Below are 24,869 nucleotides of genomic sequence, written 5' to 3'. Positions count from 1 at the left end.
CATTTCGGCTCTTGCGCCCGTCCACTACTGAGGGGGTGATGGACTATAAGAGGTGGCCGTCTATGAGACAAAACGCATACAGATACTGACCGACACACGTGCACACAGTCACACACATACTGACACACACACAGTCACACATACTAACACATAAATAAACACACACTGACACATACATAGTCACACACATACACACAAATAAATACACGCATTGAGGCATACACTGACACACAAATAAACACGCACACACATACATACACGACACACGCACACAGTCTCTCACACACACAAGCACACAGGGGTTTGAAAGACGAATGGAAGATTCTGACCACGGCGTGGAGGCGAGCAATGAACCTCGCCCACCGTTCACTGCAAACTCATGTTGCAATTTGGTGAATGCATCAATTGCTGAATTTGTTTTGTTTTGTGACTGTTGGAGGATTTGATAAAGGGATCGCAGGAGGTTGGGAGTGGGGGGGGGGGTGGAGCGTGGACAGCGAATCTGATTGGTTCCTGGACGCCAATGGATACACTTTCTGGGCTGCCTGATTGGTTGCCAAGCTGCGTTGTATCTTTTCGCCCTGTCAGTTACAGCAGCACCTGTCTGTCATCTCTCCCGGAGAGGAGGTGAGTTGGAGCTATGGCGTTTGGACTGACACTCTCTAGAGTTGAAGCTTGCTGCTCCCCTGGCGTTAGCGGCTCGGCTTCGGCGGGCGGGCGGGTTTGGCAATTGCTGACTCACCGAGGCTTGCTTGGCAGTGTGCACGTTCAGTCAGCGCTGCGCTCCAGCATTTCAGCAACAGACCTCCCGGAGTTTTTTTTAAAAATTTGTTTCGATGGGGCCTGACGTTCTGGCAAAAGGTTTGCCCCTTTACGTAGGGTGTGGGCTAACGTATTTGTAACCCTTCCCACTTGCCCCTTGAAGCGAGCTTGCCTTCTTGGGCCATTTCAGAGGGTAATTAAGAGTCAAAGATGAGATTAGATTCCCCACAGTGTGGAAATAGGCCCTTCAGCCCAACCAGTCCACACTGACCCTCTGAGGAGTAACCAACCCAGACCCACCTCCCTCCGACTAATGCACCTAACACTATGGGCAATTTAGCACGGCCAATTCACCTGATCTGCACATCTTTGGACTGTGGGGGGAAACCGGAGCACCCGGAGGAAACCCACGCAGGCACGGGGCGAATGTGCAAACTCCACAGAGAGTCGCCAGAGGCTGGAATTGAACCTGGGACCCTGGTGCTGTGAGGATATTTCTGTGGGTCGTATGTCGGCCAGATTGGACAAGAACTGGAGATTTCCTTCCCTAAATTACATTTTGTGAGCCAGACAGATTTTCAGCAATAATTGATTGTGGTTTTTCTGTACTCGTTCATGAGCTGTGAGCGCCACTGGCTGGACCAATGTTTATTGTCATTCCCGAATTGACTAGAGGGCAGTTAAGAGTCAACTACATTGCTGTGGGTCTGGAGTCTCATGTAGACCAGATTGGAGAAGGTTAAAAAAAGTCACACAACACCAGGTTACAGTCCGACAGGTTTATTTGGACCTGATGAAGGAACAGTGCTCCAAAAGCTTGTACTTCCAAATAAAACTGTTGGACTATAACCTGGTGTTGTGTGATTTTTAACTTTGCCCACCCCAGTACAACACTAACGCCTCCACATCACAGATTGGATAAGGGCAGCAGATTTCCTTCCCTCATTCATTGGTGGTCACATTAGTCATCATTTGGCTAACTCTCCCTCTTCAGACCATCAGCCTGGGCATTTGGATTATTTGTCCAATGCCACTATGCCACCACCCCCCCTTTATTATTGTCATGTACTGAGATAGAGTGAAAAGTGTTGCATTGCATGCCAACCAGACAAATTGTACCTTAGGTAAGTAAGACAGGGTAATAGAATAGAATGCAGCGCAGAGTGTTCCAGCCACAGAGAAGGTGCAGAGAAAGATCAGCTTGAATATAGGAGAGGTCCGTTCACAAGTTTGTTAACAGCCAGGAAGAAGTTGTTCTTCAGAGATTTTTATGGATCATATGGAGCAGTGGTTAGCACTGCTGCCTCACAGCGCCAGAGACCCGGGTTCAATTCCCACCTCAGGCGACTCTCTGTGTGGAGTTTGCACGTTCTCCCTGTGTCTGCGTGGGTTTCCACCGGGTGCTCCGGTTTCCTCCCACAGTCACAAAGATGTGCAGGTTAGGTGAATTGACCACGCTAAATTGCCCATACTGTTAGGTTAGGGGTAAATGTTGGGGTATGGGTATGGGTGGGTTGCGCTTCGGCGGGTCAGTATGGACTTGTTGGGCCGAAGGGCCTGTTTCCACACTGTAATGTAATCTAATCTAATCTAATCATATGTGTTACACTCTGTCACATTTTAATTACTTCAAAATCCTTGAGCATCTTGGACCAAGTACAATGTGGTCTTTTGACCACATCAACGTTCCTGAAGAAACAAAATGGAAAATGCCGGGAATGCTCAGCATATGTGGATACGGAGGGATTGTGTCAATGTTTCATGTTGCTGGCCACACATTGGAATTATGGGCTGAATGACCTCCTCCTGCATTGGGAGATGCCAATGTGGGTTGATGTAGCCGGTGGGAGTAATTAAATGGCAAAAGGAATTTTTTTAAACAAATATAGTGCTTTTCATAATCACCAAATAGCTCCAAGTCTGTTGGCCTCAATAAGGTACTTTTGAAGTGTAGCCACTTTAGTGTTGTTATGTGAAGGAAGATGGCAACCAATTGGCACACAACAGCTCCCATAAATGGCAGATCAGATCTTTTCTTATGATGTGGGTTGAAGGCTAAATATTGGTCCAGGTGCTGGGGAGAGCTTTCCTCCACTGTTCTTCGAAACAGTTGCCAGTTGCATCCACCCGAGCTGAGAAATACTCCCTGTGACCCCAGGTGCCACATTCTCCCCGCTGTCTGGGTGAAGACATGGGGGAGATGGGTTTGGGGGGCAACGAGTGATTGGTGAGAGATAAGGAGCCTGGGTTGTGATGTCGAGCTGTCAGACAACCACTAAATCAGTTCAGACTGACATTCAAACCTGTAACCTTTGAGCAAAGATGCTGCGCTAATGCATCCTTATGTGATCCCTATTTTCCTGCATATGGTGGACCCAGCAGTGAAGAGATGTATCCAGCGCAGGTGGAGAAATCTCCTTCAGTTACAGGGGGCTCGGTGCCTGTGTGCACTGGGTTAGAAGGACTGTGATACCGAACTCTTTATTTTTCAATATTTTCTTTCTTAAGAATTTGTACATCAGAATCTGTGCCTGGGTACCTTCAGATGGCATTGTAAGAGATGACCTTTCACTGTACTCATATGAGGACATGTCGAAAAAGCTAATTCAGTTCATTTATTAGATTAGATTCCCTACAGTATGGAAACAGGCCCTTCGGCCCAACAAGTCCACACCAACCTACCAAAGAGTAACCCACCCAGACCTATTCCCCTGCCCTATATATACTCCTGACTAATGCACCTAACACTATGGGCAATTCAGCATGGCCAGTTCACCTGGCCTGCATGTCTTTGGGACTGTGGGAGGAAACCCACGCAGACACAGGGGAGAATGTGCAAACTCCACACCGACAGTTGCCTGAGGCGGGAATTGAACCCGGGCCCCTGATGCTGTGAGGCAGCGGTGCTAACCACTGAGCCACCGTGCCGCCTCGTTAATGCCAGTTAATACAGAATCACTGAAGCGTTGAGACGAATCCAAAAGAGCATTATTACCTCGTGCCAATCCCCTGTTTTTCTGCCCCCCCCACTCCAAAAAAAATCATCCAATGCTCTTTTGAATGCTTCAATTGAACCTGCCTCCGCCAGACTTCCAGGCAATGCCTGAACTGCTCGCTGTGTGCAAACATTTATTTCTCATGTCACCCTTGCTTTTTTTTGCACATTACTTTAAATCTGTGCTCTCTCACGTCTTGTTAATTTTACAAGTGGGAGCCTATCTGTTCTATCCAGCTCCCCCCCCCCCCACCCAATGGTTTTGAAAACCTTGATCAGATCTCCTGTCAGTCTTCTCTCCAGGGGATGGCTGACGGTGGAATTTTATCCGAACGCATGTGCACTGTTGTAACATGTATTGTGGAACGCAAACTTGGGTCAAAAGAGATTGATAAATTTCCACTTAGTTGTGTCTCTGTTCTCTTCTGCAGCTGGGTTGAGGCAGAGCCGCCAACAGCAACACCGCCAGGACTCATGACGTCTGATGACCATAGTTTGGATTGTAGGTGCTGTTCTCATGGCTCCTCAGTGCCAAGTAGTGTACACCAAACACTAGAGGAGATGGATTTTGACAGAGGTAGATAATGCTATTTAAGTGTTTATTGGCAGTGCCCCAATGAATCAGCCTATTTTTATTTAAGTGCTTTTAGAGTCTTGGAGATGTACAGCATGGAAACAGACCCGTCCATGCCGACCAGATATCCCAAACCAATCTAGTCCCACCTGCCAGCACCTGGCCCATGTACCTCCAAACCCTTCTTATTCATATCCCCATCCAAATGCCTTTTAAATGTTGCAATTGTACCAGCCTCCACCACTTCCTCTGACAGCTCATTCCATACACGTACCACCCCCTGTGAAAATGTTGCCCCTTAGGTCTCTTTTATATCTTTCCTCTCAAGTTTGTTGGACTGTGCATTGAGTTTAGGAGTTGGAATGACATGTTGCCGTTGTATAGTTTAGGCCACTTTTGGAATGCCGTGTTCCTGCTTAGGAAAGATGTTGTGAAACTTGAAAGGGTTCAGAAAAGATTTGCAAGGATGTTGTCAGGTTGAGGGTTGGAGGGTTTGAGCCAGAAGGAGAAGCTGAACAGGTTGGGGCTATTTTCCCTGGAGCATCGGAGACTGAGGGGTGACCTGATAAAGGTTTATAAAATCATGAGGGAGCGTGGCTAGGGTGAATAGCCAAATTCTTTACCCTGGGGTAAGGGAATCCAAAACTAGATTTAAGGTGAGGGGAAGACATAAAAGGGACCTAAGGGGCAACTTTTTCACACAGAGAGGGTGTGGGTATGGAATGAGCTGCCAGAGGAAGTAGTGGAGCATGGTACAATTACAACATTTAAAAGACATCTGGGTATTTGAGTAGGAAAGGTTTAGAGGGGTATGGGCCAAGTGCTGGCAAGTGGGACTAGATTAGTTTAAGATATCTGGTCGGCATGGAGGAGTTGGGCCGAAGGGTCTGTTTCCGTGCTGGACGTCTCTCTGACTGAGTGGGAAAATTTAAAAGCTTGTGAAGAGGCTTAACAGAGTTGACAGAAGCCTCCAAGCCCTCTGTTTGTTCCTCTCCCAGCAACCCAACCAGTACCCCTCCACTGACAAGAAGGGCTTATGCGCGAAATGTCGATTCTCCTGTTCCCTGGATGCTGCCTGACCTGCTGCGCTTTTCCAGCAACACATTTTCACCCCTCCTCTGACATACTCATTCGATTGGTGGAACTGGTCTTCACCCTCAAAAACGTCTTGAAATCCTCCCACTTCCTTCAGACCAAAGGGGTAGCCATAGGCACTTGCGTGGGCCCTAGCTATGCCTGCTCTTCATCGGATAAGTGGAACAGTCCATTTTCTGCAGTTACACTGGCACCATTCCCCACCTTTCCTTCCTCTACACTGACGAGTATATCAGCGTCACCTCTTGCTCTCATGAGGAGGTTGAACAGTTCATCAACTTCACTAACACTTTGAACCCCGACCTTAAGTTCATCTGGACCATCTCGGACACCTCCCACCCCTTCCATCTCCATGTCCAGCAACCGATTCAACCCAAACATATATTTCAAACCCCCCGACTCCCACTGTTACCTGGGCTACACCTCCCCTCCTGTAAAAACGCTGTCCCTTACTCCCAATTCCTCTGCTCCCACTGCATCTGGTCTCAGGAGGAGCAGTACCACTCCAGGACATCCTTTATGGCCTCCTATTTCAAGGACCACAATTTCCCCTCCCATTTGATCAATAATGCCCTCCAGTGCATCTCCTAAATTTCCTGCACCTCCACCCTTGAACCCCACCCCTCCAACTGCAACAAGGACAGAAACCCCCAGTCCTCACCTTCCACCCCACTAATCTGCAGATACAGTGCATTCAGACCCCACCATCAGAGAGATATTTCCCTTCCCACCCCGATGTGCGTTCCATGATTCCCTCGTTAGGCCCACGCGCACCCCCATCAACCCACCCTCCACGCCCAGTAAGAGATGTAAAACCTGCACCTGCACCAACACCTCCCCCTTCACCTCTGACCCCGGCTCCAAAGGATCTTTTCACATATGGCAGAGATTTTCCTGCACCTCCAAACACCTCATCTTACTGTGTCTGTTGCTCCCGGTGTGGTCTCCTCTACGTCGGGGAGGCAGGCCGCCAACTCGCGGAACATTTCCGGAACCATCTCTGGGACGCACACACCAAACAACCCCACCGCCCTGTGGCCGACCACTTCAACTCCCTCCCCCCCCCCCCCCCCCCCACTCCGCCAAGGACATGCAAGTCCTGGGCCGCCTCCACTGTCAAATCCAAGCCACCTGACAACTGGAGGAAGAACACCTCATCTTCTGCCCTGGGACCCTCCAACCATAAGGCATCAACATCGATTTCACGAGTTTCCTAATCGCCTCTCCCCCAACTCATTCTGGATCCAATTCGGCATTGCCCTCCTGACCTCTCCTACCTGTCCATCTTCCTTCCACTTATCCACTCCACCTTCCCTACCGACCTATCACAATCACCCCTCACTTGCATCTACCTTCCCAGCTACCTCCCCCCTCCATCCCCACCCTCCTATTTATCTCTTAGCCCCCCTTCACCTCCCACCCCCCCCCCACATTCTTGATGAAGGGCTTATACCTGAAACACCGCCTCTCCTGCTCCTCGGATGCTGCCTGACCTGCTGTGCTTTCCCAGCGGCACACTTTTCAACTCTGATCTGCAGTCCTCACTTTCTCCGAGAGTGAGATTTACAATATGGAGAATTTGGAGAAGGGTCTGATGGATTAGGACGAATTTCTACACTCAGAGGTGGTGATTCTTTGGTCTTTTTTCAGTGGGTTGTGGACACTCCATCGTTGAATATATTTAGGGCTGTGCTAGTTGCATCTTTGAGCAACAAAAGCAGAAATATCTAGAGAAACTCAGCATCTGTGAATAGAAAATAAAGTTAAGCTTTCGAATCCAGTGACCCTTCTTGATATGGCTTGGTCCAGGTTCCGGCATCTGCAGTTCTTTGTTTTATTTAGATGGATTTCTTGGATTCTCTCAGGGAAGTGGGGAATATATGAGAGGACAGGAAGGTGGAGTGGATGCCCAACACCAGCCACGATGCGTTGAATGATGCAGCAGCCTTGACGGGCCAAATGGTCGTCATTTGCTCCTATTTCTTTTGTCAGCTTGCTTTATAACGTGTTTTGCACACAAACAGAAATTGCTGGAGAAACTCAGCAGGGTCTGGCAGCGTCCATGGAAAGGGAACAGAGTTCATTTTCCAAGCTGAGTGACTCTCCTTCAGAAGTGAAGGAGCCATTCTGAAGAAAAGGTCACTGGTCGTGACAGGTTAACTCTGCCTTCTCTTCACAAATGCTGCCAATCCCGAACTGCTCTTGAACTGAGTGGCCCTTGGGCCATTTTTGTGGGCAGCTGAGAATCAGCCACGCTCGCAGTGACTCTGGGTTCACATGGTACCAGGCCAGGATGGCAGATTTCCTTCCCTGAAGGACATTGGTGAGAACCGGATGGGTTTTTAACAACAGTTAGTGATTATCTCATGGTCACCATGGCAATCAAAATCCATATTTTATTCACTGCATTTAAATTCCACAAGCTGCCAGGGTGGGACTCAAACCCGTGCTCGTCAGGTCAGTCTGGACCAGTGACATGACCAGTCTGCCACTGCCTCTCCAAAATTTCTTAACATAGAAGGCTGTGAAGGTCAGGCTTGCACCCCTGAAAGTAGCTAGAGTAGAAACTATAATTAATCGAGGCCTTGGAAGTACATTTGAAATGGAAGACTTGTCGGTTAAATAAGCTGCATGGCATCTGACACCATTTCTCTCTTTCTCCCTCCCCCGACGTAGGTATCTGGTCAGCAGCCAGTAGTGGCGACTTCAACAGAGTCCGGAAGTTTCTGGAGAAGGGGACGGACCCGAATTTGCCTGACCTGTCGGGCTACACTGCTTTGGTGAGTGATGCTTGAGCTCTTTCGAGCGCTCTCCAAAGGCAGAGAGTCACAGGCTGCGTGCTGAGAACTCAAATTCAGGGGTTAAGGCTCAGTTAAACCAAGAGGGAGCCTTGGACAGCCATTGGGGAGAGGAAGTGATTCGGGTCACGGAGGGTACGCAGATGTGTGGTTGCTTCCAAGTTGGGGAGAATGCCAGGCGGATCAATGTCACATCTTTCTAAGTTCAGATGAGGTCGAGAGAGTCATGTGCGAAAAGGATGTTCAGCCTATCATGTCCACATCTGTCCATTCTAATCCCATTTCTCAGCACTTGCTCTGTAGCCTTGTACTGTCTAAATTCTTCTTCAGGGTTCCCACCCTCTGCCACCTTTTCAGACAGAGAATTGCACATACCCACCACCCACGAATGGAAAAAATATTACTTCAAATCCCCTCGTGCTCTACACCTTAAAACTGTGCCCCCACCCCTGCCTCCCCAGTTAATTGACCCCTCGGAAAAGGGGGAATGTCTGTGCCCCTCATAACTTTGTATACCTCAATCAGGTCCTCTCTCACCCTTCTCTGCTTGAAGGCAAACAACCCAGCCTCGCTCATCTGTTGCCATAGCTTCAGCTCAGGCAACATCCTGGTGCATCTCCTCTGCACTCTCACCAGTGCAAATCACGTCCTTCCTACAGCGTCGTGACAAGATCTGCACCCAGTCCTCCAGCTGTGGCCTCACTAATGCCTTATCCAGCTCCATCCTAAACTCCCTGCCCTTGTACTCAATCCCTCACCAACACAAGGCAAGTATCCCACTCATAGCTTATTCCCCATGTCCTGTCGCTTGCTGGAACCCCAGCAGTTTGGAACGTCACCATTTACTCTGTGGGTGGGGCTGGAATCACTGGTTTGGATCATTTTATTTCCACTGCTTCCTGTTCTGATGAAAGCACTCTGAGGCCCAGGGTGATGTACTTGAAGCAGCCACAAGGTGGAATGCAAGAGCAGTCTGTTTGCACTCAGTGCTTGGTTTCCGACAGTGAGTAAGTGAGGACTGCAGATGCTGGAGACCAGAGTTGGAAAAACGTAGCAGGCCAGGCAGCATCCGAGGAGCAGCAGAATCGACGTTTCGGGCATAAGCCCTTCTTCAGGAATGAGGCTGGTGTGCCAAGTGGGCTGAGATAAAAGGTGGCGGGAAGGGAATTTGGGGGAGGGGCGCTGGGAATATGATAGGTGGAAGGAGGTGAGGGTGAGGGTGATAGGCCGGAGAGGGGGTGGGGGCGGAGAGGTCGGGAAGAAGATTGCAGGTCAAGAAGGTGGTGCTGAATCCGGGGGTTGGGACTGAGGTAAGGTGGGGGGGAGGGGAAATGAGGAAGCTGGAGAAATCTACATTCATCCCGTGTGGTTGGAGGGTTCCTCGGCAGAAGATGAGACGCTCTTCCTCCAGGCGTCGTGTGGCCAGGGTCTGGCGATGGAGGAGGCCAAGGACCTGCATGTCCTTGGCGGAGTGGGAGGGGGAGTTAAAGTGTTCAGCCACGGGGCGGTTGGGTTGGTTGGTGCGGGTGTCCCAGAGGTGTTCCCTGAAACGTTCCGCAATGTAGAGGATACAGTAAATGATGTGTGTGGAGGTGCAGGTGAATTTGCGACGGATATGGAAGGATCCATTGGGGCCTTGGAGGGAAGTGAGGGGGGAGGTGTGGGAGCAGATGCGGTGGAGGAATTGGGAATATGGGATGGCGTTTTTACAGGGGGCAGGGTGGGAGGAGGTGTACAAACCGACCGACTCCCACAGCTACCTAGATTACACCTCCGCCTCCATAGCATCTGCTCCCAGGAGGTCCAATTCCACTATCGAACAACCCAGATGGCCTCCTTCTTCAAAGACCGCAATTTCCCCTCCGACGTGGTCGACGACGCTCTCCACCGCATCTCCTCCACTTCCCGCACCTCCGCCCTTGAATCCCGCCCCTCCAATCGCCACCAGGACAGAACCCCACTGGTCCTCACCTTCCACCCGACCAACCTCCGGATACATCGTCTCATCCTCCGTCATTTCCGCCACCTCCAAACAGACCCCACCACCAGGGATCTTTTTCCTTCCCCTCCCCTATCAGCGTTCCGGAGAGACCACTCCCTCCGCGACTCCCTCGTCAGGTCCACACCCCCCACCAACCCAACCTCCACTCCCGGCACCTTCCCCTGCAACCGCAAGAAATGCAAAACTTGCGCCCACACTTCCCCCCTCACCTCCCTCCAAGGCCCCAATGGATCCTTCTATATCCGTCACAAATTCACCTGCACCTCCACACACATCATCTACTGTATCCTCTGCACCCGATGTGGTCTCCTCTCTATTGGGGAGACACGCCGCCTACTTGCGGAACGTTTCAGGGAACACCTCCGGGACACCCGCACCAACCAACCCAACCGCCCCGTGGCTGGACACTTTAACTCCCCCTCCCACTCTGCCAAGGACATACAGGTCCTTGGCCTCCTCCATCGCCAGACCCTGGCCACACGACGCCTGGAGGAAGAGCGTCTCATCTTCCGCCTAGGAACTCTCCAACCACAAGGAATGAATGTAGATTTCTCCAGCTTCCTCATTTCCCCTCCCCCCACCTTATCTCAGTCCCAACCCTCGGATTCAGCATCGCCCCCTTGACCTACAATCTTCTTCCCGACCTCTCTGCCCCCACCCCCTCTCCGGCCTATCACCCTCACCCTCACCTCCTTCCACCTATCATATTCCCAACGCCCCTCCCCCAAATTCCCTCCCCCCACCTTTTATCTCAGCCCGCTTGGCACACCAGCCTCATTCCTGAAGAAGGGCTTATGCCCGAAACGTCGATTCTGCTGCTCCTCGGATGCTGCCTGGCCTGCTGTGTTTTCCCAGCACCACATTTTTCAACTCCGACAGTGAGTGTTGGGCAGCTTGAGAAGGTTATTTTCCTGTGGACTCTCAAATTTATTACAGAGCCATTCACTACAAAAGCAAAGGAGACACGATAAACATTTATGGTTCAGTCCCACCTACAGGACCGTGTTCGTTTCTGGGCACAGACGTTTTCTACATTTACAGGATATGGATATCTCTAGCAAGACTAACATGTGCTGACCATCCCTACTTGCCCTTGAGCTAACTGCACAATTTCATGCTCATCCAAGAGGAGTTCTTAATTAAAATTTAGACGAAATTCCATCAGCTACCGTGAAATGCCATTCACTGAATGCAAATCTTTCTGTTGTCAGTTTTAAGTTAATTTGAATCGAATCCCTACAATGTGGAAGCAGGCCATTCGGCCCATCGTGTCCACACCACTCGTCCAAAGAACATTCCCACCCCGACTGTATCTCTGCATTTCACCCTAACCTGCATATCCCCGGATACTCTGGGTAACTTAGCTTGGCCAATCCACCCTAACCTACACATCTTTGGACTGTGGGAGGAAACCAGAGCACCCAGAGGAAACCCACACAGACACGGGGAGAACGTGCAAGCTCCACACAGTCGCCCGAAGGTGGAATCGAACCCGGGTCCCTGGTGCTGTGAGACAGCACTGCTAAGTACCAAAACTTCAAAAAAAGAAAATCAGAACACAAAGGACAAACTAACCAAGGTTTAAAATTTAAGGTTGAAAATGTGTTGCTGGAAAAGCACAGCAGGTCAGGCAGCATCCGAGGAGCAGGAGAATCGACGTTTCGGGCATGAGTCCTTCTTCCGGATGAAGAGAGCTTCTTCAAGGAAGGCATCCTTGTAAGAGGATTTGCAGTAGGTTAAAATCTTCGAGGAGAAAGTGAGGACTACAGATGCTGGATATCAGAGCTGAAAATGCGTTGCTGAAAAGGCGCAGCAGATCAGGCAGCATCCAAGGAGCAGGAGAATCGACGTTTACAGAGCTCTTAAGGATAGTGGAATCAAGGGTTGTGGGGATAAGGCAGGAACAGGATACTGATTGAGGATGATCAGCCATGATCATAATGAATGGTGGTGCTGGCTCGAAGGGCAGAATGGCCTACTCCTGCACCTATTGTCTATCCGTGAACACTATGGGCAATTTCCCATGGCCACTCCACCCTAACCTGCACATCCTGCCAATTTAAGGTTGTTTGAAATGTAACATTTCTATTAGATGCCACATAACTGGTAACCCAATGGTCCACTTTTCTGGGCAAAATGAATGAGAGTCATAGAGGTGTACAGCATGGAAACAGACCCTTCAGTCCAACCCTCTATGACTCTAATTCATTTTATGTCTATTGTATTTATTTTAGCCATTACACAGAAAAGTGGACCATTGGGTTACCAGTTATGTGACACCTAATAAAAGTGTTACATTTCAAACAGCCTTAAATTTTAAACCTTGATTAGTTTGTCCTTTGTGTTCTGATTTTCTATTTTGAAGTTTTGGTTACTTAGCAGTGCTGCCTCACAGCGCCAGGGACCTGGGTTCGATTCCACCTTCGGGGGACTGTGTGGAGCTTGCACGTTCTCCCCGTGTCTGCGTGGGTTTCCTCCGGGTGTTCCGATTTCCTCCCACAGTCCAAAGATGTGTAGGTTAGGGCAGATTGGCCATGTGAAATTGCCCATCGTGCTCAGGGAGATGCAGGTTAGGGTGAATTAGCCATGGGGAAATTGCCCATAGTGTTCAGGGATAGACAATAGACAATAGGTGCAGGAGTAGGCCATTCTGCCCTTCGAGCGAGCACCACCATTCATTATGATCATGGCTGATCATCCTCAATCAGTATCCTGTTCCTGCCTTATCCCCATAACCCTTGATTCCACTATCTTTAAGAGCTCTGTAAACAGTAGTTTATGTGTGGAATGAACTTCCTGAGGAAGTGGTGGATGCAGATGTGCAGGTTAGGGTGGATTGGCCATGCTACATTATCCATAGTGTTCAGGGATGTGCAAGTTAGGGTGGATTGGCCATGCTAAATTACCCATAGTGCTCAGGGATGTGCAAGTTAGGGTGGATTGGCTGTGCTAAATTACCCATAGAACTCGGGGATGTGCAAGTTAAGGTGGATTGGCTGTGCTAAATTAGCATAGTGCTCAGAGATGTGCAAGTTAGGGTGGATTGGCTGTGCTAAATTACCCATAGTGCTCAGGGATGTGCAAGTTAGGGTGGATTCTTGTGTCTTACTCTATCCTTAATTTGAATCCCATTTATATGCATGACAAACTTTAACAGATACCAAATGGGGTAGAGTTCATTGTTTTTCATTTGGAATGGAGGGTTTGAGTTATAAGGAGAGGCGAGGTAGATTGGGATGCTTTTTTATTGGACTGTAGGAGGTTGAGGAGTGACCATAGAGATCTATAAAATCGTGAGGAGTTTAGGTAAAATGAAAGGCAGGTATCTTTTCCCCAGGATGGGAGATTTCAAAGCATGGAGGCATATTTTTAAGGTGAGAGGCGAAAGATTGCAAAATGACATGAGAGGCATATGTTTTACACACGGTAGTTTATGTGTGGAATGAACCTCCTGAGGAAGTGGTGGATGCAGATACCGTTACAACGTTTAAAAGACATTTGGATAAATTCATGAATAAGACATGTTTGGAGAGACATGAGCCAGAAGCAGGCGGGTGGGACGAAGTTTAGTTTTGGCTCATGGTCAACATGGACTGGTTGGAACGAAGGGTCTGTCTCCATGCTGTCTGACTCTGACTACGACTCAATGTGAATTACTATTTGAATGACATTACCACTATACCACAGACTTCAACAGAGAGGATGCAGAACGTCCTGTTTGCAGGGCCAGAGAAAGGTGATTTAATCTTCAAAAGACAAATTCAGCGCGTTCGGGAAAGATTAGGGGAGTGGGACCAATTGGATCAGCCTTTCAAAGGGCTGTGACAGGTATAATGAGCCGAAGGGCCTTCTGTGTGCGATGTTTCGGTGAAAAACACAAGAGAGGGTCTCAGTAACAGTCTGAGGATCAGGTTTGATCGTCACCGAACAGTTACTGTCATCTATCTCTACAGCACTACGCCAGTCGCCGTGGTGATTACGAGATCTGCGAGTACTTGCTGAGGAAGGGAGCAGACAGCAACGTTCAGACCAAAGGAGGGGTGACCCCGCTTCACAGAGCAGCCTACTGTGGCCATCTCTCCGTTCTCCAGTTGTTACTGACCTATGGAGCAATCCCTGCAATCACAGACGATGATGGTACGACTCCTTTACACAAGGTAGTGTAACACTCTCAGCACGTTTCCTACTGCCCCATCCCTGAAAGAACACATTTGCTATTTTTGCTGATACTTAAATCCAGGGAGATGTAGAACATAGAACAGTACAGCACAGTACAGGCCCTTCAGCCCTCAATGTTGTGCTGACCTTTTATCCTACTCTAAGATCAAACTAACCTACATCATCCATGTGCCTATCCAAGAGTAGCTTGATTGTCCATCATGTATCTGACTGTACTACCACTGCTGGCAGTGCATTTCACGCACCCAGCACTCTGTGTAAAGAGCTTAACTCCCCAAAACCTTCCTCCATGTTTAGTTAATTCCCTTTGCTGACACATTTCACTTTATGACCATTTGGTGGCGCAATACGCGCCTCCCAAAGCGACGCAGTTCTCTCAGCTCAACAACAACCTGCATCTACGTAGAGTAACTGAACCAGATAGGACCCTGACCCACAAGAGGCAAGACTGGGGACGCATGACCAAAAGATCGGAGAAGTGTACGTTTTATCAAACACCTCCGCAGTGGAGAAAGAGGTGGGCAGCTTCAGGAGGGAATGTCCAGAATAATGTACGTCACCCTCTGCTGAGGGTCGAGTGACTCAAATCAGGGGATGTGCCAGAGGTCAGATTTAAAAGGGCGCAGTTCGATCTGGTCATGGGCAATTTGCTCACCGAAGTAACACCACTTAAAAGTAAATAACACATAACCAGGATATTGTTCCTCCATTGTTTGGGGGAGCACATTGGCTGCTGCACCTCCTACACGGCAACAGCGATGACTCTGCAGAAGACTGGAAATCACCTTTTGATCGTCCTGGGGTCACGGAAAGTATGACAGAGATGCAGATGTTTGCCTTGACAGCAGCAAGAAGCAGTGTTTAAGCAACAAAACCTTAGCAGGACGGATACACTTAATGGTAAGGTCCTAGGGAGGGTTGCTGAACAAAGAGACCTTGGAGGGCAGGTTCATAGCTCCTTGAAAATGGAGTTGCAGGTAGATAGGATAGTGAAGAAGGCGTATGGTATGCTTTCCTTTATTGGTAAGAGTATTGAGTACAGGAGTTGGGAGGTCATGTTGCGGCTGTACAGGACATTGGTTAGGCCACTGTTGGAATATTGCGTGCAATTCTGGTCTCCTTCCTATCGGAAAGATGTTGTGAAACTTGAAAGGGTTCAGAAAAGATTTACAAGGATGTTGTCAGGGTTGGAGGATCTGAGCTACAGGGAGAGGTTGAACAGGCTGGGGCTGTTTTCCCTGGAGCGTCGAAGGCTGAGGGGTGACCTTATAGAGGGTTACAAAATTATGAGGGGCATGGATAGGATAACTAGACAAAGTCTTTCCCCTGGGGTGGGGAGTCTAGAACTAGAGGGCATAGGTTTAGGGTGAGAGGGGAAAGATATAAAAGAGACCTAAGGGGCAACTTTTTCACACACAGGGTGGTACGTGTATGGAATGAGCTGCCAGAGGATGTGGTGGAGGCTGGTACAATTGCAACATTTAAGAAGCATTTGGATGGGTATATGAATAGGAAGGGTTTGGAGGGATATGGGACGGGTGCTGGCAGGTGGGACTAGATTGGGTTGGGATATCTGGGTTGGACCGAAGGGTCTGTTTCCGTGCTGTACATCTCTATGACTTTTTGACTCTAAGTCTGAATGGCTGCCACTTTGTCCCAGATGTCGATAGGTTTTAGGGAGGCGAAGACCAGGAGGGTCGTCATGCCAAATTGTGATATTTGCTTTGCAAGCGTGTGATTTCCCCCCCCCCCCCCCCCCCGCCTGCATCTCCTGACTGTCGCAGATTTTCAACCCCCTTGCCCCACTGTGCTCCACTCTTCTGATGGGTGTCTTTTGTCCGTCAGGCTGCAGAAAGGGGTCACCAGGAGGTGTGCAAGGTTTTGCTGCAGCAGAATCCAGCCTTGAGGACGGTGCGGGACAGGCGCTCCAGAACTCCCCATGACCTGGTCGCGGACCAGCCGGAATTGAAGGAGTGGCTTTGGCCCGGGACATCGACGTGATACCTGCTTTCCAGGGCTTGCTGCGCTGGCGGAACTGTCCTGCCAGTGCGTCATTTTCAACACTGGCCTTGGCTTCTTCAGTCACTACAGCACGTGGCTGCACCGGTCCAGTGACTCGAGTTGTGTCAACGTACGTGCGCAGTCCTCACACTCCACTTGCGGCCATCTGATGGGTCAGCTGGAGACCAGGATTTTCTTGTCTCGTTGTTTGCTCATTGCGGCAGCAATGCAGACCCAAATCAGGCACCACTTCACTCCATACTGCTGAAACACACTGATTGTTGGAGATATTAAAATGTCCAAACTGACGAGCTGTTATCCATAACTTGTTTCTTCCTGTTTCAATGTGGCAGTCCCCATTACACTTCCTCATCTTGTCAGTTGATGGCGGCTGGACAGCCCAAGAAGCTGGGTTGTGAAGCACATGGGGATCCTGGGTTTCGTAAATGAAGTTACGCTGCACCGTTATAAAGGTCCAGGGGGTCCTTCAGAGCAGATATAACAGAATGGTTTAATGATGTAAAAGTTATGTAAAGTGTTCGTTACGGAGAAAGAAGTCTGGGGTAGCTATTGGCAATGTAAACTTTTCAAATGGGAAAAAGATGATCAGGAATAGATTATGAGGGAATGCTAAATAAAAGAAACACCAAACTCCGTACTCAAAAGGTCATCAGTTGCCATTTCCGTCACCTCCAGCAAGATGTCACCACCAGACACATATCCCCTTCCCCTCCCTTGTATGCTTTCTGCAGGGACCGTTCCCTCTGGGACATGCCCTAATTTACTCCTCCTTCACTCCCAACACCCCGCCATGGCACCTTCCCCTGCAACTGCTGAAGGGCACCTGCCCATTTACCTGCTCCCTCCTCAGTATCCAAGGGCCCAAACGTGCCTTCCAGGTGAAGCAGCGCTTCACCTGCACTTCTTACAATCTCGTTGACTGCATTCGCTGCTCACAGTGTGGTCTCCTCCACATTGGGGAAATGAAGCGTAGTCTGGGTGACCGCTTTCCTGAAGAAGGTCTCATGCCCGAAACGTCGATTCTGCTGTTTCCTGGATGCTCCCTGACCTGCTGCACATTTCCAGCGAGACATTTTCAGCTCTGATCTCCAGCATCTGCAGTCCTCACTTTCTCCCTGACCGCTTTGTAGAACATGTATGTTCTGCCGGCAAAAAATGCTCCTGAGTTTCCAGTTGCCTGCCACTTTATCAACACACCCTGTTTCCTGGCCAATATCCCTGACTCGGGCTAACTGCAGTATTCTCGTGAAGCTCAGCACAAGTTGGAAGAACAACACCTCATTTTCTGCTTCAGGTCCCTGCAGCTCTCTGGGCTCTATAGCCAGTTCAATAATTTTCGGGCCTGAAGTCTCCTATGTCCCAGTACCCACCCCACGTATCAGGCCTTATCACATAATCTACCATTGCACGCTACCTATTGTTAGCCGCGAAGAGTCTCCATTAACAGCTATTCACCCCCCCCCCCCAGCCAGATTGTTATGAATTCCTTTGTCTCCTCTCTCTTTGGACTCTATTATTAACTCCTTACTCCTTACCCCTTCCCCCCCACACCCACCTATCTTCTGCACAGAAACTGACATTTTCTTAGCGACCATCAGTTCTGAGGGAGGGTCACTGAACCTGAAACGTTAACTCTGATTTCTCTTCACTGACCTGCTGAGCTTTTCCAGCAACTTCTGTTTTAGATTCCGAGGGAACACTAACTGAATTTCTGAGAGAATCTCTGAGGGGAGCCAATGGCCGAGTGATATTATCGCGAGAATCTTAGCTCAGAAACTCAGCTCATGTCCTGGGGACCCAGGTTCGAATCCCACAGTGGCAGGTGGTGGAATTTGATTAGGTTAGATTAGATTCCCTACAGTGTGGAAACAGGCCCTTCAGCCCAACTAGTCCACACCGACCCTCTGAAGAGTTACCCACTCAGACCCATTCCCCTAACTGATGCACTTAACTCTACGAGCAATTTAGCATGACCAATTCACCTAATCTGCACATCTTTGGACTGTGGGAGGAAACCGGAGCACCCGGAGGGAACCCACGCAGACACGGGGAGAATGTGCAAACTCCATACAGTCACCCGAGGCTAGAATCGAACCTGGGTCCATAGCGCTGTGAGGCAGCAGTGCTAACCACTGAGCCACAGTGCCGCTCCACGGTGAATTCAATAAAAAATCTGGAATTAAGAAACTACTGATAAGCATGAAGCAATTATCAATGGAAGGGTATCTGCCATCCTTATTGGGTCTTGCCAGCATGTGACTCCAGACCCACAGCAATGCGGTTGACTCTTAATTGCTCTCTGAAATGGCTAAGTAAGCCACTCTGTTACAATGACTCATTACATCAACTTCTTGAGTGACTCAATCTCTGAATTAGTGTGGAAAGAGCAAGCCTGTTTAAGTGATGATAGATGGGACAGAAAGATTCAAGAATTAGGGCATTGAGGTGACTGGGGAAAGAGGTTGTATTTGGAATTTGATGCATACAGATTTCAGTGACATGGTGAAGAAGTTCATGGTGATGTGGCAGTCAGAGTGAAATCTTTACAAACTACTGAAATTTGGAGTCAACCTCATGTTATAATTTCATTTCTAGTTCAATAGACAGTAGGTGCAGGAGTAGGCCATTCTGCCCTTCGAGCCTGCACCACCATTCAATATCATCATGGCTGATCATCCTTAATCAGTATCCTGTTCCTGCCTTATCTCCATAAGGAGAAAGTGAGGACTGCAGATGCTGGAGATCAGAGCTGAAAATGTGTTGCTGGAAAAGCGCAGCAGGTCAGGCAGCATCCAAGGAACAGGAGAATCGACGTTTCGGGCACAAGCCCTTCTTCAGGAAGGGCTCCATAACCCTTGATTCCACTATCCTTGAGAGCTCTATCCAACTCTTACTTAAATGAATCCAGAGACTGGGCCTTCACTGCCCTCTGGGCCACCACTCTCTGGGTGAAGAAGTTTCTTCTCATCTCTGTCCTAAATGGTCTACTCCGTATTTTTAAGCTGTGTCTTCTGGTTCGGCACTCACCCATCAGCGGAAACATGTTCAAGGTGGACAGAATGGATGAAAAGAATATTTCTAGATTGTCTTCTCACATTCCCTGCCTGAAAACAGGTCTGCCTTTCCATGCTGTGACTTCCCCATGATAAGGCAGGTCCTCAATCCCCTTACCATGCTTCCTCATGCCCCCTGCCAGAACAGGAATCTAATCCCTATGCTGTCGGCACTGACCTCATCCATTCCAGCCGTCCAGCCAACGGAACCGACCTGTTCAGCCCCTCAAAAGGATTCAGAGTGGCTGTTGCAATGTCCACTGGAGTTTGGAGCCTGCAGCTCGGGATAGGGTAGGCTCCAGTTTCCTTCCTTCCTTCGACCAGGAATCTCTCCCACTCTTACTGCCTGCACTCTGTGTGCACATTGGAATGGTTTTCCAGCCGATGTCCGTGTTGTTTGGCTGTGGCTGTTGTTGTGACTGAGCTTTCCTTGGCTGTCAAGTTAGGGTTAGGAGCTCGGAGACAGGGCCACTCACCACTGACATCCCATTTCCGGGTACTGAGTGTGTTAATTTGAGTTAACCTCAAAGCTCCATCATTTCTCGTAAGAACGGGGCAATTTGATTAGTCTGGGCGGCACGGTGGTTATCACTGCTGCCTCACAGCAGCAGGGGCCCAGGTTCAATTCCCACCTCAGGTAACTGTGTGGAGTTTGCACATTCTCCCTGTGTCTGAGTAGGTTTCCTCCGGGTGTCCTGGTTTCCTCCCACAGTCCAAGGATGTGCAGGTCCGGTGAATTGGCCATGCTAAATTGCTCATCGTATTAGATGTCTTAATCAGGGGTAAATATATGGGACTGGGTCTGGGGTGGGTTGCTCCTCAGAGGGTTGGTGTGGACTCGTTGGGCAGAAGGGCCTGTTTCCGTACTGTCGGGAAAGGCAAAGACAAATTGCTGAGAATTTATTCAATATTCCTGTTGTGTACATCGGTTTTTTTTCTCGTTAGCCAGCATGAGAACCTGCCCCTTTTTGTGCCATAAGATTTATATTTGTTTGTGGGAACTTAACTGTACGTTAAAAAAAAGGCCTCCGCATTGTTTGGCAACCACGGCTACGCTTTGGGAAGCGCTGCATTGGCGCTAGGGTGCTTTGGCCAGTTTGAAGGACGCAAAAGCGGCTCTTCTTTCACCTGTGCTTTCATCGGCATGGGATCTCACCTCCCTCTGCTGCTCCTCAAATTAACCAGCCAGAACTGTGACCGAGCATTCTGTCAGAAGAGGGAGGCATAAGCAATCATCAACCAGTTTGTTTGCCCAGTTCTCCAGCAGTGCCCATTGTTCCTTGCTGTCACCTGACTACGATTTACCCATTGTCATGTGATGCCCGTTGTTGCCACCTGACCATGATTCTATCCATTGTTACATGCTGTCCCAGGACTCTGATTCTACCCATTGTCACGTGACCCCCATTGTTGCCCACTGTCACCTTGTCGTGTGACCTGAATTCCATCCAGTTGTCACGTGATTCCTCATTGTTGTCTGCTGTCACGTGACTCTCCTTGCTACACTCGGTGAAGCTGCCCTCATTCCGGGGGGGAGGGGGGGGAGGGGTTGGGTAGAAATGGGGAATTCTGCCAGTGAACAGGGGCAGGGGCACGGACCACAGCGGGCAGGAGCACCCGGGGACAGACATGAGCTTCAGCCAAACCGGGAATGAGAGCGAAGTAAGGGCCGAACGGCTGAGAGGATGCTGCGTGTGGGCGGACTGGCCGCCCACAGGCAGGAGAGCTCCCAACTCCACGTGTCTGTGCTCTTCAGAGGTGAGCAGTGTTTGTGGTGGGGACGGGGGTTGGGGAGAGGTTGTGGTTCTGGCCATGCATTCTCAGTGACCTTCACCATCTACATTGTGGACAGCTCTGCCTTTGCCTCAGCGTCAACCTTCCTCAAGTCATTGACTAACAGTTTTCAAACCCGGAACAAGTGACTGATTGGTGTGCTTCACTGAGAGCTGCCATGGTGGGCTTGATGGTTGAATGGGCTCCTTCAGCACAGTTGTGACTCTCTGCAAGTCGGATTCTCAGTTTATGCCAGCCCGGATGCCTCCCATTTGTTCCCACAGCTTTCCTTGCCCCGTTGATCTTCAGCAGAGTGATTATTGTTACTGTCTGTCTGAAACTGCCTCCAAAACATTTATTAGTCAGTGCATAAAGCCCTTGCCTTCACACCAACATCAAGGTCTTGATGGAGGTGAGGTTAAGGGCTTCTTCCCTCGTACTGCTTCTTCATCTGGCTGTACTCCACATCACTTGCCCCTTCTCTGTGAACCACAGAACTTGTTCTGTCTCCTCGTTGGAACACTACACTTTGTTCCACCTACTCTCTCTTTGTTTTGTCCTGTATCACAGCAAGTTCCTCGCCGATCTCCTCTTCTCCTGCCTCAAACTATGTCGCAAGTAGCTTTCCACACTTGTGTGGTGATTTCAGCCTCTGTCGCCATTCGTCATACCTCTCCCAGTTCACAAGCTTCCTCTCTTCCATAAATCCCTCCCTTTGTACAAACATTCCGATCCACACTTGCTGTCAAGGCACCCCTGTGATCTTCTCACCCCATGTGACCTATCATTCCCGAGAAAGCAATTTCTCAGCTTGTTGTGGTATCGCTTTCAACCCGCTTCCCCCTTCTCAACTCCACTTCTGTGTCCAGTCCTGGAGCGGGGTACAGAAGTCTTTGCTTAAGCCAGATTTCCACCTATCTCATCTTTGGCTGTATTTGTGACTTTTTTGGAGCGATAGATTTGCTAAACCACAAATTTTTTTTCTCCATGAATGTTAGTACCTTTCACACTCAGGTGGCATGTTGGCCTTTATTACAAGGGGACTGGAGCACAGGAACAGGGAAATCTTAACTGTAACTATAAATGGCTTTGGTGAGACCACAACTGGAGTACCATCTGCAATTTCTGACTCCATGCTTGAAGGATGAACTTGCATTGCAGTTGGTGCAGTGAAGGTTCACAGGAATGTCCTTTGGATGAGGGGTAAGGGTGAGGGCTTCCAGCTGCTTGCCTCTTCAACACAACATGCTCCCTGACCAATATTTCTGTCTCTGGCTTGCTGCAATGCTCCAGTGAAATTCAGCGCAAGCTGGAATTGCAGCATCTCATTTTCCACTTTCAGGACTCAATGCCTATAATCAATAATTTAAAGTTAAGGACGCCTTCCATTTCCCATACCTAAGGCCTTGTCTTCAAATAGGCTACTTTCAGCTCAGCCAACCTATTTTTTACATACTTGTGGTCCCAATGCCGGTATTCCTCCTTCCTGTTATACCAATCTCTGGTCTCCACTTGTTCTCTCGCTTCTTTACCCATCCCCAGCCCCTGTCTGGAGCATTTATCCTCCAATTTCTGAGCTCCAATCCATTCTGCTGAAAGGTCACGCAACTTGAAATGTTAACTCAGGACGAACCCCTCGTAAGCAATGATGAGATGCTGAACAAATAGGGTCTAAAATTCCCTGGAGTTTGGCAGAATGGTAGGAGAGCCGTTGGAATGCAACAATATTGTGAGGGCGCTCGACAGGGTAGACACTGAGAAGTTGTTTCACCTCTGGCTTGGGAATCTAGACCATGGAGAAGGGACACAGTTTTCAGATGAGGGAATGATAGTTGACGACTGACATGAGAAGGAATTTCTTTACTTAGGGTCATAGAGTTGTACAACACAGAAACAGACCCTTTGGTCCAACTCATCTGCACCTACCAGACACCCTAAACTGATTTTCTCCTATTTACCAGCTTTCCATACCCTCATTAATAATGGTGATGCCTTTTAAATGTTGTCGTTGTACCAGCCTCCACTACTTCCTCTGGCAACACCCCTCTCTGTGTGAAAAAGTTGCCCCTTAGATCCCTTTTAAATCTTGCCGTTCTCACCCTAAACCTATGCCCTCTCATTCTGGACTCACCCACCCCTGGGAAAAGACCTTGTCTATTCACCCTATCCGTACCCCTCGTGATTTTATAAACCTCTACAAGGTCACCCCCTCAGCCTCTGATGCTCCAGGGAAAACAGCCTCAGCCTATTCAGCCTCTCCCTTTCGCTCAAACCCTCTCGTCCTGGCAACATCCTGGTAAATCCTTTCTGAGCCCTTTTGAATTTCACAACACCAGAGCAGGGAAACCAAAATTGCATGTAGAATTCCAAAAGTGGCCTAACCAATATCCTGCACAGCCTCAACATGACCTCCCAACTCCTATACTCTTGAACACAGGATCTTGTGAGAGTGCTATTCACTGAGCCACAGTGGTTCATTCTTCTTCAAGGGGCTCCTTACCATTTACTTCTGTGACTTGGTGTTTTTTTTTAATTGATATTGCTTCTGTTTGGCAACTAACAGTGCGTGAACAGCGCTCTCTCGTTGTAAGTCGTGGTAGTGCTAACTCTTGGTCATAGCAATGCTGCCATACCACTGTGGTATACCTGTACATCCGATTTTGTGTCTGCATTACCAATATTATTGGCAACCCATTCCTTCAGTCTTAACTACCTCCTGCATAAAGGCATCTCGGGCATTCGAGGAAGAAGCGACAATTCGAGTGCCTTGTGGCTTCTGATCATTCACAATTTAACCACTCCGGGATCGCTAGTGACACCAGCATTTGTAGCTGATCCCTCCTCCTCCATTTGACCCTGAGTAGGTCGTGGTGAGGTGCCTTGCACCATTGGACTCCATCCTGTTTACATACACCCACGCTGCTGTTAGGGAGAGAGCAAGAGTGAAGGAACGGCCGATGTAGTTTGGACTGATGTTAGTTTGTTGCTTCAAACGGAGCCATGTGGCCGTAATGGATGGGTGCCAATCAAACAGGCAGGAGCGTAATCAGCAACAGACACCTTTCCCTCCACAGATGCTGCCAGACCCCCTGAGCTTTTCCAGCAATTGCTGTTTCTGGTATATTTTTCTCGTGCTCTAATTAATCTGCAATATCGCCGTTAGTGTCTGTACTTTAGATCCCTCTGCTCATGGCCCTTGGGCTTCTGAGAAATGAGGCCCCATTCTGCTTTCTCTCAGTTTGGTTCACGTAATATGTCCTGTCTGCCATTTCCCCTTCTGAGGAAGGGCGGTAACTGAAAGGGCAGGAAGTGTTGGTGAGCCATATCTACTAATACCCGACTCTGATTTTCTTTTTCTTGCACCTTTCCAGGGAAAAAGAAGAGAACAAGCCTATCAGACGAGGAGAAGAACGTAAAGTGGAATGAGGCAAGTGGAAAAGCACTCCCTGGGTCAACCTAGGCACCTTACACACAGTCACAGAAAAATGCTCATGCATCAGGAGCAACAATCTCCAGTTAGAGTTGCAGTTTAGAGGTGATCAGCCTGACACGGCCCAGTTGGAGCCTTGCTCAGGATGGGCAAGAGTGACCTTGGTGACAGGATTTGGAGATGCCG

At 49.1% G+C, this 24,869-nt stretch overlaps 2 protein-coding genes across 3 annotated transcripts in view; both read left to right on the top strand.

Annotated features, from left to right (window-relative positions):
• Positions 1 to 509: 509 nt before the first annotated feature.
• Positions 510 to 16,714, top strand: ankrd39 (ankyrin repeat domain 39). 2 transcript variants are annotated; one of them, XM_087984185.1, is made up of 5 exons: positions 510 to 627; positions 4,189 to 4,334; positions 8,103 to 8,206; positions 14,180 to 14,363; positions 16,251 to 16,714. In XM_087984185.1, the coding sequence occupies exons 1-5, from the start codon at positions 524 to 526 to the stop codon at positions 16,346 to 16,348; spliced, it is 636 nt and encodes a 211-aa protein (XP_087840311.1). In that variant the 5' UTR covers positions 510 to 523; the 3' UTR covers positions 16,349 to 16,714. The 2 variants fall into 2 exon arrangements, with proteins under 2 accessions (XP_087840311.1, XP_043537541.1); XM_043681606.2 differs by having other exon boundaries at positions 524 to 627; positions 14,180 to 14,383.
• Positions 16,715 to 21,165: 4,451 nt separating this feature from the next.
• The window catches only part of LOC122542980 (myoferlin-like), a 169,293-nt gene continuing 165,589 nt past the window's right edge, over positions 21,166 to 24,869 (top strand). Inside the window, exons 1-2 of the mRNA XM_087984303.1 lie at positions 21,166 to 21,238; positions 24,625 to 24,680. Of these exons, the coding sequence (XP_087840429.1) occupies positions 21,166 to 21,238; positions 24,625 to 24,680 (129 nt within the window). The remainder of the gene's footprint in view (positions 21,239 to 24,624; positions 24,681 to 24,869) is intronic.

This window comes from Chiloscyllium plagiosum, unplaced genomic scaffold, assembly GCF_037043375.1.
Source record: "Chiloscyllium plagiosum isolate Xiang-an unplaced genomic scaffold, Cpla_swu_hap1 HiC_scaffold_48, whole genome shotgun sequence".
NCBI lineage: Eukaryota > Metazoa > Chordata > Chondrichthyes > Orectolobiformes > Hemiscylliidae > Chiloscyllium > Chiloscyllium plagiosum.
The sequence above is the reverse complement of the archived record's forward strand: the minus strand, read 5'-3'. Positions and strand labels throughout refer to the sequence as shown.